At 47.1% G+C, this 16,416-nt stretch overlaps 1 protein-coding gene across 3 annotated transcripts in view; it reads left to right on the top strand.

Annotated features, from left to right (window-relative positions):
* LOC144155453 (protein tiptop-like) overlaps window positions 1-16,416 on the top strand; it is a 459,919-nt gene that overhangs the window by 242,784 nt on the left and 200,719 nt on the right. The window contains exon 1 of one of the 3 annotated variants that reach the window (XM_077686903.1): window positions 11,085-11,151. The exons of the other annotated variants lie outside the window; for them this stretch is intronic. Coding sequence (XP_077543029.1) covers window positions 11,115-11,151 — 37 coding nt within the window. The 5' untranslated portion in view covers window positions 11,085-11,114. Of the gene's footprint in view, window positions 1-11,084; window positions 11,152-16,416 lie in introns of those variants that run through there. 3 annotated transcript variants of the gene reach the window in all.

Below are 16,416 nucleotides of genomic sequence, written 5' to 3' on the forward strand. Positions count from 1 at the left end.
AGCTCGACCCTGATCGACTCAATCGCGGTTGAAAGTGCCCGTGTGACAGGGCTATGAGATCAATCACAACACTATCAACACCCAGCCTGTTGCTGCTGGTCGCCCGCAGAATGAATATCTTGCTCTCGGCGGCGTGCAGGCGGTACGCAACATATTATTTGCGCTTCCACGTAGAGGTCTCGCTGCCACTATGCAAGCATTGTACATCAACACAGAATGAACGATAAAATCACGAAAGAGTAGTATTTTGAGAATTACCCTGCGATATATTTCACTCTTAACAAAATGGCTAGTAAAAAGGTAGTAACGGGTTGTATTTACCAACTCCTTACGAACTTTACTACCTCACAGAACGGTCCGCAGGCCCTGTCACAAAGTATGAACCCTAAATGCTATTGTTACTAGACCGTGCACTTATTAACTGCATGCTGTTTCTTTGATACTAACATTAACTGATCGTGACAAAATTCTATGACTTATAGAACATCATAACTACAGCCCTCTTCCCACTCCACCTTACGATTAAAAAGTTTTTGCGAATCCACATGCTGACTTGTATATGATCGATTGATTGATTGCAATGTTTGACGCGCCGACGCAACGCAGTCGATGAGGCGCGTCGTAGTGCAGGGTTCCGAAATAATTTTGACCACCTGGGGATCTTTAACGTGCGCCAATATCTCGTACACACGGGCGTTTTTGCTTTTCGCCTCCATCAGAAAAGCGGCCGCCGCGCTAGGGAATCGAACCCCGGTCGCCGACTTGTATATGTTCACATTAAAACGCGTAATTAGGAAACTATAGCTAAAATACTTAATTTTTGCGACATGGCCACCGACTCTATCAGAGGACTCTCCGCTGCTGGCTATAAAAGCAAGAAGAGCAGATATATTTCCAAGGTAACTAAAACATACTCTCCCTCGGCGTGCATCCCGTTGGTATTCTTGCTCAGTTTATTCGCTCACTAAGTGTGATACGTGCGTGTTGGATGGGTCTCTATGTCGTTCTGCGCGCTCAGTCGAATCACATTGTCACGCGTAGTTTTTTACTAGGTTATACATGGCCAGTTAGTAAAAGCATGTAGCCAAGGGCAGTGTTGTTCACTAGGAAATTCCTGCTAAAGGTAGTGATGCGCACTACCTGCTTCAAATAGTAAACTCGTGTGGGCTGCATTTACTACCTCCAGTTACTAAGGGCCTAGTGGATACTGTGACAAGTAACTGGTTAGCGTTCTGTTAGTGAGTGCAACCTCCCTTTTTTTAAGAATGTTTACTTTTACACACAGCACAAGGAACACAAGCACACAACACAGTTTTTCTTAACCAGTTATGCTTTATTGGCAGCGCAATGGTCTATTCTACTAATATATTCATTCAACTAATCTATTCAAGTTCTAGTCATCCCCCCGCATCATGGATGATGAATGAAACTTACATTTGTCAAAACGTTGCAAGGTATGTTGGGTTATTAGTCACGAAGGGTTGCGACAAGATGATACCTTCCAACAACCTACAGCACTTTTTTTTACGGTGTAAGCTTGCATCCACGGGTTGTGCTGAAGACGCTCCCTTCCACTTCTTGAAATTAGGTAATTGCAAACCGCTGTTGGAGGTCCCTGGCGGATGTCATACAAAATAAGGGCTAAATCTGCTCGTTTGGCATTGCATAAGGAGCATTCGCATGGGAAATCTCCTGGATAGATCAATGATAGCTAATGGGGGTTATAGAGTGTATTAGTCTGGAGCTGCCTCAAGGTGACTTGCTGAATTTTGCTGAGTGATCTATCGGGGCATACTTAACCTTAGACAATAGTGCATAGCGATCTAATGATACGTTTTCACGCGTTCCCTGACGATCTGGGTGAGAAGTCACCCACTGCCTGGTTGAAGAAAAAACCCGTGTAATAAACAAAAATGTGGATGGGCAGGCAGGCCAGCAGATTGCAGCACCCACGCCCTAAACGTGCCTAATTGTTGCATTAAATAATTCCTGGCGACGCAGAGGGATACTAGGTGCTTTCACAGTGCGATATAAAACTGCTTATATTACTCTTGGTTAAGCATCGTCCCACCCATTTACTTCTGAGTAGCGGGGAAGCCGACTCTGTACAGGCTGGTTACATAAGGGAGCGGCTGGAAAGAATGTTTACGCAGTAGTAAACAACAGTCAGAATTTTTGTACCATTTTTTGCAGATTGTTAGTCGTATAAAAAGGCAGGTAGAATTTTCTTTTGCTGGGTGGGAAAGGAAGCCCCATACCGAAGTCGCTTAAGATTGTGGTCAGCGCATTCCCCAGCTGCGTCTGCTTACACGCTCTGCATGGGCAACGCAACCATGAAAGCAAAATAAACAGTGACCTTGTTTAATTTGAAATAAATAGTCTTTGGCAACTCGCTCTACGCTATTCCGGCCCCGCAAGACGTTGTGTTCACCAAAAAAGTAAGTATTGAAAAACCTTCGCTTGAATCTACCCAGCGTGAGCGCTGACGTATACATGCAGAGAACTATTTATCAGTGCGCTAACTACACGTTAGCAATGAAGAGGTACGGTGAAACAAAACTCTAGGCACCACTAAATCTCACATACCTGATTTTTAGCGGTGAGTTTGGCCGACGGCTTCCAATTGTGTAAATGCGCCCCTGTGACGCCGTAAGGGCAAGAAAATGCCTGGTGAACTGCGACAACTTCATTTCATTTACCAGATTATCTAGCCTAATTAGTTGAAGCTGCTATTAAGATCGCCGTCATTGCCATTTGGACAAAGCCATCTTTTGAATAAACCAAACTTGTATTTTTTGGTTAAGGTCCCTTTGAACTGAAAAGACAACTTTTTTTTTTTCGGAGAACCGGTTCGGTGTGTAATCTGGTCGAACCGGAACATATTTCGGTTCGGTCCACAGATATACATATAATATATATTTATGCAAGTTTGTTTTATTCGAAAGATTTCGTGTTTTATAGGGTCTCCAGCGCTTGTGCTTCGCAAGCAAACGATGCTTTATTCACTGAGAAATTAATTTAATAAATTTCAGTTAACGTTTTCATTATCCCGCCAAATCGTGTGTTTTGATGACGTCTGCAACGACATCATAAGAGCAGTCTTCATGCTTAAGCTTGTGGGCTGTGGAGCCTAGTTTACCGTTAGCCAACCTAGATGGCGCCACCATACCGCGGTGGGCCGTTTTCTGCCTTTGCTGTGTTTTTGACCGCATTTGTACCTAGCTTGTTTTTGTTACGGTAGAAAATAATCGTTTCGTGAAACATGGTGTTCGCTTGACAAATATGGTCACGTAAGACACCGTCGCTTGCGCCAATATGCCAGTGTCGTCCGAGACAACCCCAAAGCGCCGCAACGCTGTGCAGCTAGAGCACGCATAGTGCGCGGTACCAAGAACAGTACGCATCAGCACTTCTATGGTTACGTGTACTTTCGTAACGTGCACTGTTTACTCCAACGTTCTTACCGCTATAAAAGGAATGTGCCCGCACTTTAAGCGCATACAGCTCGTTCGGCAAGCTGATATCCCTGCCTATATTGCGTTTGCTTTTGCCGGCCTCAACCGATCGCAGAGCTGGCACATATGACATCATAGGTTCTGTTGCGGGAAATGAGCTAGTGAATCGCATTGCCATTCCTTTTTTTTTTTTCTTCTAATTATATAGCTTATTTTAGCGAAGTTTAAGTTAAAAGTGGTGTCAGTATGATTGTAACGAGGCAATCTTTCGGGTGAACCAAACTTGTGTTTTGTCTGCATGGCCCCTTTAAACGCGGTCAGCTAGCACTTCGTGGTGAGGGGTTCCTGTGTATTTTTATGCATCGGTGGAACACATTGGTGCCCGTCGGTGGCTCCAGATCCTTTTTTTCCTTCCTGATTTACTTATATGACGGACTGCTTACCATATAGATATTATTTTGCGTAAATTCGTGGGCTACCACACGTGACGGGGTATGCCTTATTCTATATATACTAGACGACGCAGCTTTTGCGGCGTGCTTATGGAGAAATAAATATAAGGAGCACACGCGATCCCGGCGTTTCCACAGAGAAACTATTTTTACCGCCGCACTTGTATCGTGATAGCGCGGATGAAGGCTTAAGTATTTTTATAGTAGTTTGAACACCGGAATAGTTTATACGAGGTAGAAAAGTGTGGTGGCATGCCTTCTAATAATCCCGCTCAGCGCTTATCTTTTTCGTGTTGCCCAGCACAGCCGTTGCCAAAGCACGTATGATATATATGAGCTCGGCAGTCAGTTGCGTATGTGGGAGTTTCAAACTGAACTCTTTCCTGCTTACGTTTAAGGTCGCAGCTAATATGAATTCGGTTGGACGCGTGTAGCTAGAGGTTAGGAATTGTTGACGTAAAAAGGTAAGGAGCTGTGCCGCTGGATTCCTACGCCCGTTGAATAGTAAAGTGAAGGTAAAGTTACGCGAGAACTCGAAGGAAACTCGAAGGAACGGGTCGCTTGAAAAGAGAAATGGGCGGACAAGGTTCGACAGATGCTGCGGGCTGCTGGCACGACGCGCTGAAATGGGGCGGAGTACAAGCACAGAGTACAAGCAAAAAATTCCTTTATTCAAAAAGGTCTACTCTCAACACAAGAGCAGCTGTTTGGTTTGTCCGTGCTTTGTTCTTTGTTTTGTTTTGTTTTTGTCGCTTTTTTACCTCCTTTCCTATCATATACTTGCGAACGCCACCTATACTGCATATTTCTACCGCACGAATATATACAACAGCGCAACAAAAATCAAACGTTCCTTCCCTAAACGGAAACGTAAAACACGCGAAGCTTGATGGTAAACACGCAACGCACAACGGCAGTTGAAGCTAAGCTTCATCCATCGCACCTTATAAGTACATCTATGTTTAATGGTGCTTCTACTTATATCACTTATGTTTTTTTCTCATTTTTAAATTTCAATTGACTCTTAGTTTTAATTTTAATTTTAAAGCGAGTTTAAATATTTAATATTACTTCCGTTAATAGAACATCTTCTGTTTTATTTTTAATTTATTTATAATTTCTTGAATTTTTTTTTTGCGCTCATGAACCCGTGCCTAGCCATATACCTACGAACGTGAATTCAGGTCATTATCATCAGAGCTCCTTAAGCTGGGCTTTACTGTATGACGTTTAGCATGCACACATCGCACGTTTGTGTCAGTTACTCCAAGCTTCGCTTTAAAATATAATGTTTCGATGATCTGTACGTTCAAAAACCTAAGTACATGACTGACTGATTGATTGATTGTAGGGTTTAACGCGCCGACGCTGCCCAGGCGATGAGGCGCGCCGCAGTGGAGGGCTCCAGCCTCCAGATTAATTTTGACCACTTGGGGATCTTTAACGTGCCCCGAAATTTCGAAAACACGGGCGTTTTTGCTTTCGAGGTTTCGGCGCACCAGTGCATGAAGGTTACGGGCATCCAATTGTCGAAAGAAAACCGCGAGCAAAATGGTGGGGAAGAATAACAGGCGAACACCAAGAAAATGAAATGGCAGCAATACCACAACAATGCTAACAAAAATGTCCCGAACAGCATAACATGCTCATTCGTGAAGGTTTCACGTCGCGCCCACACGCACTTAGTAAATCTTCACAATAACTTAGTTGCGTGAAATATTGTTACAATCTCGCGTACATCTACTTTAAATTCATGTCACGTACCAAACCAATAATGAAATTTATTTTTAGAAACCGCTTCCATAATGAGAGCAACAAAGGGGCGCTGCCAATTAAATGAGCGCGTACTGTAATGATGTATACTATACTGCCAGCATATTTCTCCCCTTTTACATTCGCTCGGTAAATGAACGCCTTGTCAGTGATCACTTTACTTATGGTTACTCTATTACTTGGACTTGAGAATATTGTCTGACCATCGGTTAAACTCTTAACTATATATATACGTCGCTAGAATTACGATTTTTGCACTCGAGCGGATTTTTCTCACACGCGTAAGTGACCTTGAATAATTCTGGGTCGAACTAGTGTTTCTCAAGGCGTGTTGCATCGTGTCATGGCTGCAATGTTGTGCGCAGGTGTTGTGAAAAGAGGTTACATCGAAGTGGTTGCCCGTCACTCATGTTGACAGCCGCTATTTAGAGCCATTTATTTCTAGTAACGCTGACAAAAAAAAAAAAAAAGCTGAGGCTTGTTTGTTTATGCTTCGCAGCGCCACTGCTGCTTTCAGGAAATCGCTGAATGTAGTTTCTTTTTGCGAATGGTGATTTTAAGCAGGTTCAAAACCAGCTTCATACTGACTGTTCAATAAAATCCCGAAGTCAAGAGCGGACTTGAACCGTTGTATAAGCGAGGAACTGAACCAGACGTCGCGCTCTTATTTTCCTAAATGCGAAAGCATTACGTGCCATGCGAGGCGGAAAAGCCAGCGTTACGAGGCGTTTCTATTCCTCCTCGGTTTGAGCCTCGGTTTGAGCCATGGTCTGAGCCACTTCATATTGACGCGAAAGCTAGTTATGATTACGATGTATTACTTCGACCTGTGTTATGAGCGCGCGCTGATAAGCGAGTTTCGTGTCCTTGGCGTCGTGCTTGTTTATCTGTAACACGTACTTATTTTTCCCAGATGTAGCATGACTTTCGTGGATGCGTTGCCGCTGAAACACGGCGAAAGCACTCAGACGTGCGGACTGTGTATTCCCCCTTGCACTCGTGTTCTCTTCACTTTTGCTTTTTTTTTTTTAAAGCGTTAAGTATGCTGTGGGCTGTTGATACTTTTCCTGCGCCTTGAAGGTCCTGAGCAAGTGCCGAGGCCCCGTCGAAAAGCGAAGACAAAGAGAAGAAGCGCAAACAACAACGGGAAAAGGCTGGAAGAATCAGGCGAGGCGGGGAGCTTGTTTATTGTTAGCTTGGGCGTCATTTATCAGGTATTGCATCGCTGCGGGCTCTGGGAGGAGGAACTCATCGCGTACGGCCTGTTTACCGTTTCTGGCGGCCGCCGTGCTTTATCGCCGTTGTCAGCGCCGCCGACCCACGGGCGAAGCAGTTAAAGCTCCGGCGAAGACGACGCGGGGCTCCCTCCTCCCCGGGCGGTATCGCGGCAGCAGCGGCGCGCGCAACCCTTCGTTGCTTTGTTAATCGACCATTAGTGCGGGCCCGATACCAAAGTATCTCGCGGCTCCCGGTGCACTTGGGACGGGGCAATTTAACCTCCGGGGCAAAGAGGCGGCAGCGGCGGTTTCCGCGTTGACTCAATACGGTCGTGTCAGGCGCTCGCTGCTTACGTCGCGCCGTTTTACGACTCTTGTACGCCGCGCGGAGCGTCCCTCGCGGCGTCGCTGTTCGCGTGATCTGCATTATGCAGCGCTGCCTTGCGACACCGCGACAAGGAGAGGGGGCGCGTAGGAAGGCCGCCCGATTTGCGCGAACAACATCCCTGACGATACATCGGCGACCCGGTGTATTGATCGATCGATAATGAGCTTCCGAACATCATGCCCGCTTCCCCGTACTCGCTCAGCGGGCTGCGCGCCGAATCTGTGCCCGAGATCAGGCCGCCGCCGCGTTTTCAGGCCTGGCCGGCCGCGTGTCTCCATCACGCTGACGGCACTCGGCCGCCGTGGGTGAATTCGAGGCCCGCTCTGGCTTCTCGATCGGCCGTCGGCTTGACGGTGCTGCTCGCGAGAGGAAGCGGTGTCGACACGGCCGGAAGAGAGCTGTGAAACGGACGCGCTCGGCGAGCGGCAGAGCCGTTCCGGCTGTCGTGCGCGGGCTCATAGGGCGCGTTTAATTCGCGACGGCTTTAGCGAAGCGCGCTCTGATCTGCATACGCAATGCACCAGCTGTCCGTCTCGCCCTAAGGAAGCGTTTCCAATAGATGGATGCGCTTTTGTTCGCCCGGTGATTGGCTGGAAGTGGCACACGCGTGGGCAGCAGCGTCCGCTGCGCTGGCCCCGACGTCGCTCGCGCCGGCACCTTTGAGCCGCGCTCTTTGGTTTCTTGGCCAGCGTGCCGGCCAGACGGAAGACAAAGCGGCCCCTCCTGTATTTGCTCGGATTGGCAGAAAACTGGCGCCAAGGGGCTCTTCCCGAAGAAAGCAAGCCGCGTGCTGTGCCGCTCGCCCCTCTCCGAAGGCGCCGCGTGATGGCAGATGAGCGATGTCGGACGTGTGAGGAGAATAAAGAGAGCCTCTGCTGTTTATTAAGGCGGCATAATCGAGCTGATCTGTATGCGCCTCGCCCATGGAAACAAATTCGCAGAGCTGCGCCGACGGCTTTTCCATTTGCGCACTTCCGCCTGTGCGCGACCGACATCGTGCGCCGCTGCTCATTGACTATGTGCTGATGACCAACTGGGCGCGTGTTTCCTCGCGAAGGCTGGAGCGGGTAATTGTTAAGCGGCCGCGCACGATCCGTCGTCATAAGTGCACTTGGTCGCTTTCTTTACTCAGTAGCGGTAGCAAACTTGATAGCGACCAACATCGGAAGAACCGCTAATTTTAGGTGCGGAGTACCTTAGGAACGCACAATGTCCGTCCGCGTCCGTGCGCACCGGCACCGGCACCGACACCGGCACCGGCACCGACACCGACACCGGCACCGGCACCGGCACCGGCACCAGCAGGATTCGAGCCTGTGTCTGGTAGACCAGAGAGGGCTAGTGCCAGTCGTCTTACCCATTGGGCTACGACCGTGAGTTAGTACCCGAGAGTCAAACGGCTTACTCCCTCGCCTGTAACGGTGCGGAGTACCTTAGGACCTCCCAATGTCCATCCGTGCGCACACCACCATCAAGCGAAAATCAAGCGAAATTCGATTTGAGCCGTGAGTTGCAGTTTCATTTAGGGAATAATCAAGGTGCAACTCACGGCTCAAATTGAATGTCGGTCGGGGCGCAAATCGGATCTCACTCGGGGCGCAACTTGGATGCCATTTCGAGTCCCCGTACTCCGCACCCTCGCCATTATCCACGGAGTGGAGATGCTGCCATTTTTTCGTTTGCTTAATGTGGTCACTTATGCTCTTTCATTTTGTTTTTCAACAACACGAGGAAACGGCCAAATAACGCGCTGTTTATGAGCGCGCTGAAACGGTTTACCGTGACAGGAATTGTTATAAGTCTCCTTCGGCAACCAGCGTTGTGTGGCAAGTCACAAGTCGAACATGCAATCGCAAGCAGGGGTGTAGCCAGAAATTTAGCTCTGTGGGGGGGGGGGCTGAGTTCGACCTCCTCCATATTATTTTTCAAGGGATTCAAAATATGTATAATGAATGCATAAATATTAACTGAAACTATTAACTGTCAAGAACAAGGAAAATAAAACATTTCATGAAAGAAAATTTATTCGCATGTTCTGAGAATTGCGACAGAATTGCTATCACTGCCTGCAGTTTTCTGTTTTGTCTACATTAGAAGAAACAGCACTTAAGGAAATATGGAAATATAGAACAAAGATAAACAGGTATGCTTGAAAAACATAGAAGCAAAAACACGCAAGTAGAGAACTAACTCCACCAAAACTAACCAAGCATGGAGCGGGCATTAACGTGGAAAGTACGAAACAAACAACTTGTGGGTCGACGTTTTATTTTATTTTATTTTATTTTTTATTTTTCTACACGTGTGGCGGTTAGGGACAAATCTTAACACCTCTGTCTTTTATACCAATATATTGCGCAGGAGCACCTTCCCAACCATCGCGTACTAACGGCACCAAAATGAGTCACTCAAAAAATTCGTAAAAATTAACAGTTGTGGTGAAAAAAGCGAAATTATATTTTGATCAGGGCAATGAAAGTGCCACTGGCAACAAAGTGTACATTTATACAGAAAGCCAGTTCTACATGGTGCGAATTTACCTGCGAATTCGCTGCTGCAGCTCCGCTCGTGCGGCAAAACGACGTATTTCTGTAGCTGTGGCAATTGATCGTTTTGCTGCACGAACGGCGCCGCAGCAGCGAATTCGCACCAAGTAAAGAGAGAGAGAGAGAGAGAGAGAGAGAGAGAGAGAGAGAGAGAGAGAGAGAGAGAGAGAGAGAGAGAGAGAGAGAGAGAGAGAGAGAGAGAGAGAGAGAGAGAGAGAGAGAGAGAGAGAGAGAGAGAGAGAGAGAGAGAGAGAGAGAGAATACGAAGTCCGAAGTCGTTAGCGCCCTGGGCGACTCTCCGTCGCGTCGCGGAGTGCGAGCTCTCAGATCACCCCCGTGGATGAAGGCCTTGCGTAGGATTCAGGCATGCCAGGAGGGAAACTGGCCTCCAAGGGAGAGTAAGTGCGCTTTCTGGACAGCATTCCTGGGGTGCTAGACAAAATCCTAGGATGGTTTACGGCGCAGGTCGCCCTTGGTCGCCGTTCATGACGGCGCGACGAAACAGGGAGGGGGAAAGGGGGGGGGGGGGGGGGCTGCAGTTCCTTAAGCGCCCCACTCCCTACGCTCCTGATCGCAAGTAAGAGAGATTTCTCTTACTTATACCATGCACGGTCGACTTGTCACCCGGGACGCGAGTTTAAGCCGCCTAGAGAAGTTGCATTTTAAATATGATGTTGCAGTTCAAAATCATCAGCCGTAGTTATTTCCGATATGGGCTATGCTGATGGCCTACATGGACGGGAGCTTTTATGACAATGACGGTATTTTTTTTAAATCTGTCACCCACGCAGCACAGTCATCATCGTTGTTGCTTTCATCGTCGTTCTCATCATGAATGCCAATGACACGGGTCTACACGCTTGATTTAAAAAAAAAATGCGGCCACGCTTAATTCTGCGCGGCTTAATTCTCCACGTAGTCGAGTTCTTTGTCACAACTACGTTTGTCGGTTCTCCGTACATCCATACGACCAGGTTCTGTGAAAGGGACACCACTCGCAAAAGAAGAGACGAGTTGTCCAGTTCCTTCCTGTTTGGTTGCTCCATGTTTTTAATTTCTTCCCTTTGGTACTCACTTGTACATTATATGGCGTCTAACCAAATTACAATGGCAGGAATAACATAAATACAACATTGGGATTTTGTTCTTGTTCCCATTGTACTGCCTCCGGGTACTTCATAACAAATAAAGGGTTAACCTGACAGGCAGCAACAGGGACAGCGGTGCTTTGTTTTCGCACCTCTGCCCCTTCCCTCGACTGGTAATGTTGTTCTGTGTGTAGAATGGTAACCAGTTGGCAGCCTTCAGGCACTTTGCATGGTACGCACGTCAACGTGTGAACGTCCAGAGCCTTCCGATGCCGGTTATGACGTGTTCGAGTCCAGAGGTCGCCGACCGATTCAAGCGCCATCTACATCCGGTGTGTGCAAGGAACGGTGGTCGGTGCGCACTGGACGCCGCGTTGCGAGACAGAGCGGGGGGAACTGCGCGCTGGTCCGCTTATCGTGGCGCAGTGGCCGGCTCGCTGGGCACGTCGCTTGCCCACGCGGCTCTCGCGAAACCTTCGCGCCCGAGAATCGGCAAAAAAACATCTCGTAACGTGGTCCGACGCGATTGACTAATGTGCACGCGCTGGCGTCAGCTCGCAAAACAAGTGTCGGTGTGGGCCCTCACGGCGGAATGCAAATTGGTGCTGTCCCACGTACACGGCAGTATTAAGCGCGGGCCTCGCTGAGACAGCCGCTTGATTGCGGTCATTGCATGGGAGAGGACGGGGCGCAGCGGTAATTAATGACGCGAGGCCGCACCAGCATTTTCCAGTTGCCGTATCATCCAGCGCCGCCGCCGCCGCCACACTACCTGGCTGCTGCCTGATTACTCCTCCCCGCTCTCGTGATGTCTTCCCTGTCAGGCTCTGCTGCCTTTGCTCGGCCGGCTGGCTGCCATTGGCGGAGATAAGGCCGCTGGTTGGCCGCCGGCTGACATCCACTCTCGCGGTCCACTTAGAAACCATTTTGCAGCGAGGTCGTAACAGTGCATGTTGTACTCGGGTGACATGCATTGTTGCGTGCTTCACTAGATGATTTGTCGGCATCACTTCACTGCAATGCTTAGGCACGGCGTGCAAAAGTGGGCGCCACTCAACAGCTCCAATGCGGCGTCGACGGCTGCGTTAGTTACTTTTATTTTATTTATTTATTTACAGAATACTGCAGGCCCATTTAAGGGCCCCAGCAGGAGGGGCAAGAATATAACACTGCACACAACTGTAAATCAGCAAGAACAATAAAAAGATACAAAAAGATACATCATGGGTCATGGTTCGATACGATCAAGTGCTTCTACAGAGCCGGTTAATGACTGAGGTAGGCAGTTCCAGTCGTTTATGGTTCGAGGAAAGTACGAGTATTTGAAAATGTTTGTTCTGGCGAAATACGGTGTTAATGAATGAGTCTGCCGATGCCGGGTTTGTCTTGTCGTAAGCGGTTTTAGGTACAAATCACGGTTTACTGACAGCTTGTTGTTATTCAAAAGAAAAAGAAATTTGAGCCTGTGAATTTTCCGACGTTTTTCTAGTGTGGGTATACTGTTTTCTTTCATAAGGTTTGTGGGGGAATCAGTTCTTCGGTACTTGGAGTAAATAAAACGGACCGCTTTGCGTTGTATTTGTTCAAGAGCCTCGATATTTCTTTTTGTGTATGGGTCCCAGACGATTGATGCATATTCCAACGAGGGTCGTATAACAGTCATGTATGTTAGTTTTTTAACAGTAGAAGGAGCATGCTTAAGTTTGTGCCTCAAAAAACCAAGTTTACGGAAAGAGGACGCACAAACATTAGAGATGTGCTTATTCCAGCTGAGGTTGTTGGTTAGAGTGACACCAAGGTACTTATACTCAACAACCTCAGCTAGTGTCTGGGTACCACATTGATATGTAAATGGTAAAATAGTTTTTTTGTTGCTTACTCGCATAAATACGGTTTTGTCTGTGTTTAACCTCATCTTCCATTGCTCGCACCATGCAAAGATATTATGGAGGTTAGTGTTTAGCAAGAGCTGGTCGTCATGGGAAGTGATTTCATTAAATAGCACACAATCATCAGCAAACAGTCTGATCTGAACCGGCGCGGAAACACTATGAACAATGTCATTAATATAAATTAAAAATAACAACGGCCCAAGAACACTCCCTTGGGGAACCCCAGAAGTTACGGGGAGAGGGTCAGAGCAATTGCCGGCAATGCTTACAAACTGAACACGGTCAGACAAGTAGGAAGAAATCCAGGAAATTATAAATTCAGGAAGGCCAATCGATTCCAGTTTTTGAATAAGCTTATCATGAGGAACAAGATCAAATGCCTTTGTGAAATCCAAAAAGATGACATCAACTTGACCTGCCTTATCTAAAATTTGTGAAAAACTGTGCACAACAGAGATCAATTGCGTTTCTGTGGAAAACCCTTTCCTGAATCCATGCTGAACATCCGAAAGTATGTTATTTTCATTAAGGAACGTTATAATAAATTTAGCTATAATGTGTTCAAGCACTTTGCAAGATGAAGACGTTATAGAAATTGGACGATAGTTTGGCACCAAATCTTTGTCACCCTTTTTGTGCACTGGAGCAATGCGTCCCACTTTCCAATCGCGAGGCAAGCGGCCGGAACGGATGGAAGCGCGGAAAATGATTATAAGAAATTCCGATAACATCTCGGCATATCGTCGTAAAAAAGTGTTGGGAATTTGATCAGGACCGGTCGAAGTTTTAGTTTTCAAATTCAGGAGCAACGAAACAATACCGGGTAGAGATACAATATCTGGAACGTCGTCATTACTTCGACACACTCGGTGCAGTGGCTCGTTAGAGGCGGAAAAAACGTTATGAAAGTACAAATTGAAATGACTGGCAATCGTTTTCTTGTCGACAATAGTTGCTCCTTCGTGCGTTATTTGCTCAACACAATTGGTCTTTTTGCTCAAAAAGTTCCAAAATTTTTGTGGGGCAGACGTAATAAAGTTGGGTAGAGTATCTTCAAAGTATCTACATTTAGCTATCCTCACAGCCTCGTTCAGTGTGTCCTGGGCAGAAAGAATAACGTTGCGTGGGGCACCCTTGCGTTTAAGCCGCTTAAGTTTTCTTTTCATGTGCAAGACGTTTCGCGTGATCCAAGGATTTGATTTGCGCGTTTTTTTAACTTTGCTAGGGATAAAATTATCTAGACAATGCAGGCATATGTCTTTAAATTTGTTCCACAATACTTCAGGGTCACTTCCCTTAAATCTGCTGAGGGAGAGATCGAGGTGGTCCAGAACACTCTCGTCATTTGCACGCGAAAAGTCTTTCACAGTGATTGATTTGGCATGGTGCGTAGTGCAAACAGCCTGCACGGGACAAGAAAAATAAACCATCTCATGGTCCGAAATGCCAGGTTCGACCGTTACAGAAAAAAGTTCAATTGTTCTCGTTATAAAAACCAGGTCAAGCAAAGATGCACTTGCGCCTTGCACCCGTGTCGGTTGGGTAACAATTTGATGCATGTTTTGGCTTATCATAATATCAAATAGGTACGACGCATGCTCATAGTTTTTTGTGTTCGGAAAGGGAGAGCTCCAATCTATGCCTGGCAAGTTGAAATCGCCTGCTAGTATTGCCTTATCGTGCCTGCATGTGTTCATGTAATCGTAAAGTGACCGAAAGAAATCGGGCGGTGAATCGGGTGCACGATAAACTGCAAGAACTGCGAATGATCGTCCCCAAAAAGAAATTTTTATAATGACACTTTCGTGGTCTTGAATCTGATGTAATAGAAAAGATTTTATGTCGTGTCTGACAAGGATAGCAACACCGCCTCCTCGAGAAGCCCTATCTCGGCGATATGCCCGATATGACGGCGGAAATACGTCCTCATCGCAAATTTCAGGCCGCAACCAAGTCTCTGTTAGAACAACCACATGTGGATTGTAGCCTAAGATTAACGCTTCTAATTTCTGTGTTTTGTTGACGATACTACGAGCATTCAAATTCAAAATTCGCAGTTCTTTATCAACAGGAGTCACGAGTCAAGGACTGGGCGGGCGGCTTTTTTGGTTGGCGATTTTAACCCTAGCGTTCTTTGCATCGTCCCATTTGTACGTATCTCGGTCTACGTGAAGTTTGTCGTAATTGAGGGTTACTTTCTTTCCCTGACCTTTTTCAGACTTCGCGCTCTCCCACAAAAGCTTCCTTTTCCTAAGAGTCTCTTTCGAATAGTCGTTTTGTATTGATACGTCAGATCCTTTGAGTTTGTGCGCGTTTTTTAAGATTTTTTCTTTCTCATTGTAGTCCTGGAAGAACACGATAACTGGACGTTGGCTGCCCGGCTTGCCAATTCTATGAATTCGACCGACGGAATGACATGGTACTTGAAGTTTATGGGCAAAAAGATCAGTTAAAACGTCCTTCTTTAAAGTTTCGGTGGTTTCCGAGGGATTTTCATTGATGCCAAAAACAATAAGGTTTGAACGCCTACTTCTGTCTTCCAAGTCAGTAATTTTTTCTTGAAGAAAGTCAACCTTGCGTTCAACACTATCTACCTTGTCTACCCTTTTTTCTAGTTGATTGATTCGCACAGACAAGTCCGTAAGTAATTTCTGCATGCCATCCTGCTGAGTTCGTAAAGCAGCCACTTCGGACGTCAACACCTTCTGGCCCTCCAAAATTTGCTTTAACATTTCATGAGTACTATCCTCCGCGGACAAATTGTCGGATTCATCCGATGAGGGCCCGGGATTCATCTCAACGTCACCGCACACAAGTAGCTTGCACAAACAATATACATCGTAGGCAATATGAACGCACTTCCGTGGGCACGGCAGAACCAGAAGACCACGAGAGTCACTTTTGATAGAGCAATAATATTCACCAACCTGCACAAGATAGGCGAAAGGCTTGTAAGGCAACATGCCGGAAACTGGTCCGCCGTGCCCACTGAAGAAGAACGCCTGAAACCGTTCTTTTAAAGGCTGGCTTGTCGACGTCACGTGCGCATCAGCTGGGGTGTTGTGCAGCGCAACTGGGGGAGGAGAAGCCGAACAACTGGATAACAGTGGTGAATCCGGGTAGTAGAGGCGCGTGTCTGTGGCCCATGAAGCAGTGGTTTGTTCCGATGAACGGGCGAGACCAAGCAGAAAAACCTGCACAAGATAGGCGAAAGGCTTGTAAGGCAACATGCCGGAAACTGGTCCGCCGTGCCCACTGAAGAAGAACGCCTGAAACCGTTCTTTTAAAGGCTGGCTTGTCGACGTCACGTGCGCATCAGCTGGGGTGTTGTGCAGCGCAACTGGGGGAGGAGAAGCCGAACAACTGGATAACAGTGGTGAATCCGGGTAGTAGAGGCGCGTGTCTGTGGCCCATGAAGCAGTGGTTTGTTCCGATGAACGGGCGAGACCAAGCAGAAAAACCTGCACAAGATAGGCGAAAGGCTTGTAAGGCAACATGCCGGAAACTGGTCCGCCGTGCCCACTGAAGAAGAACGCCTGAAACCGTTCTTTTAAAGGCTGGCTTGTCGACGTCACGTGCGCATCAGCTGGGGTGTTGTGCAGCGC

Source organism: Haemaphysalis longicornis, unplaced genomic scaffold, assembly GCF_048455015.1.
Source record: "Haemaphysalis longicornis isolate Haplotype H1 unplaced genomic scaffold, Haemaphysalis longicornis Haplotype H1 scaffold_1, whole genome shotgun sequence".
NCBI classification, from domain to species: Eukaryota; Metazoa; Arthropoda; class Arachnida; order Ixodida; family Ixodidae; genus Haemaphysalis; species Haemaphysalis longicornis.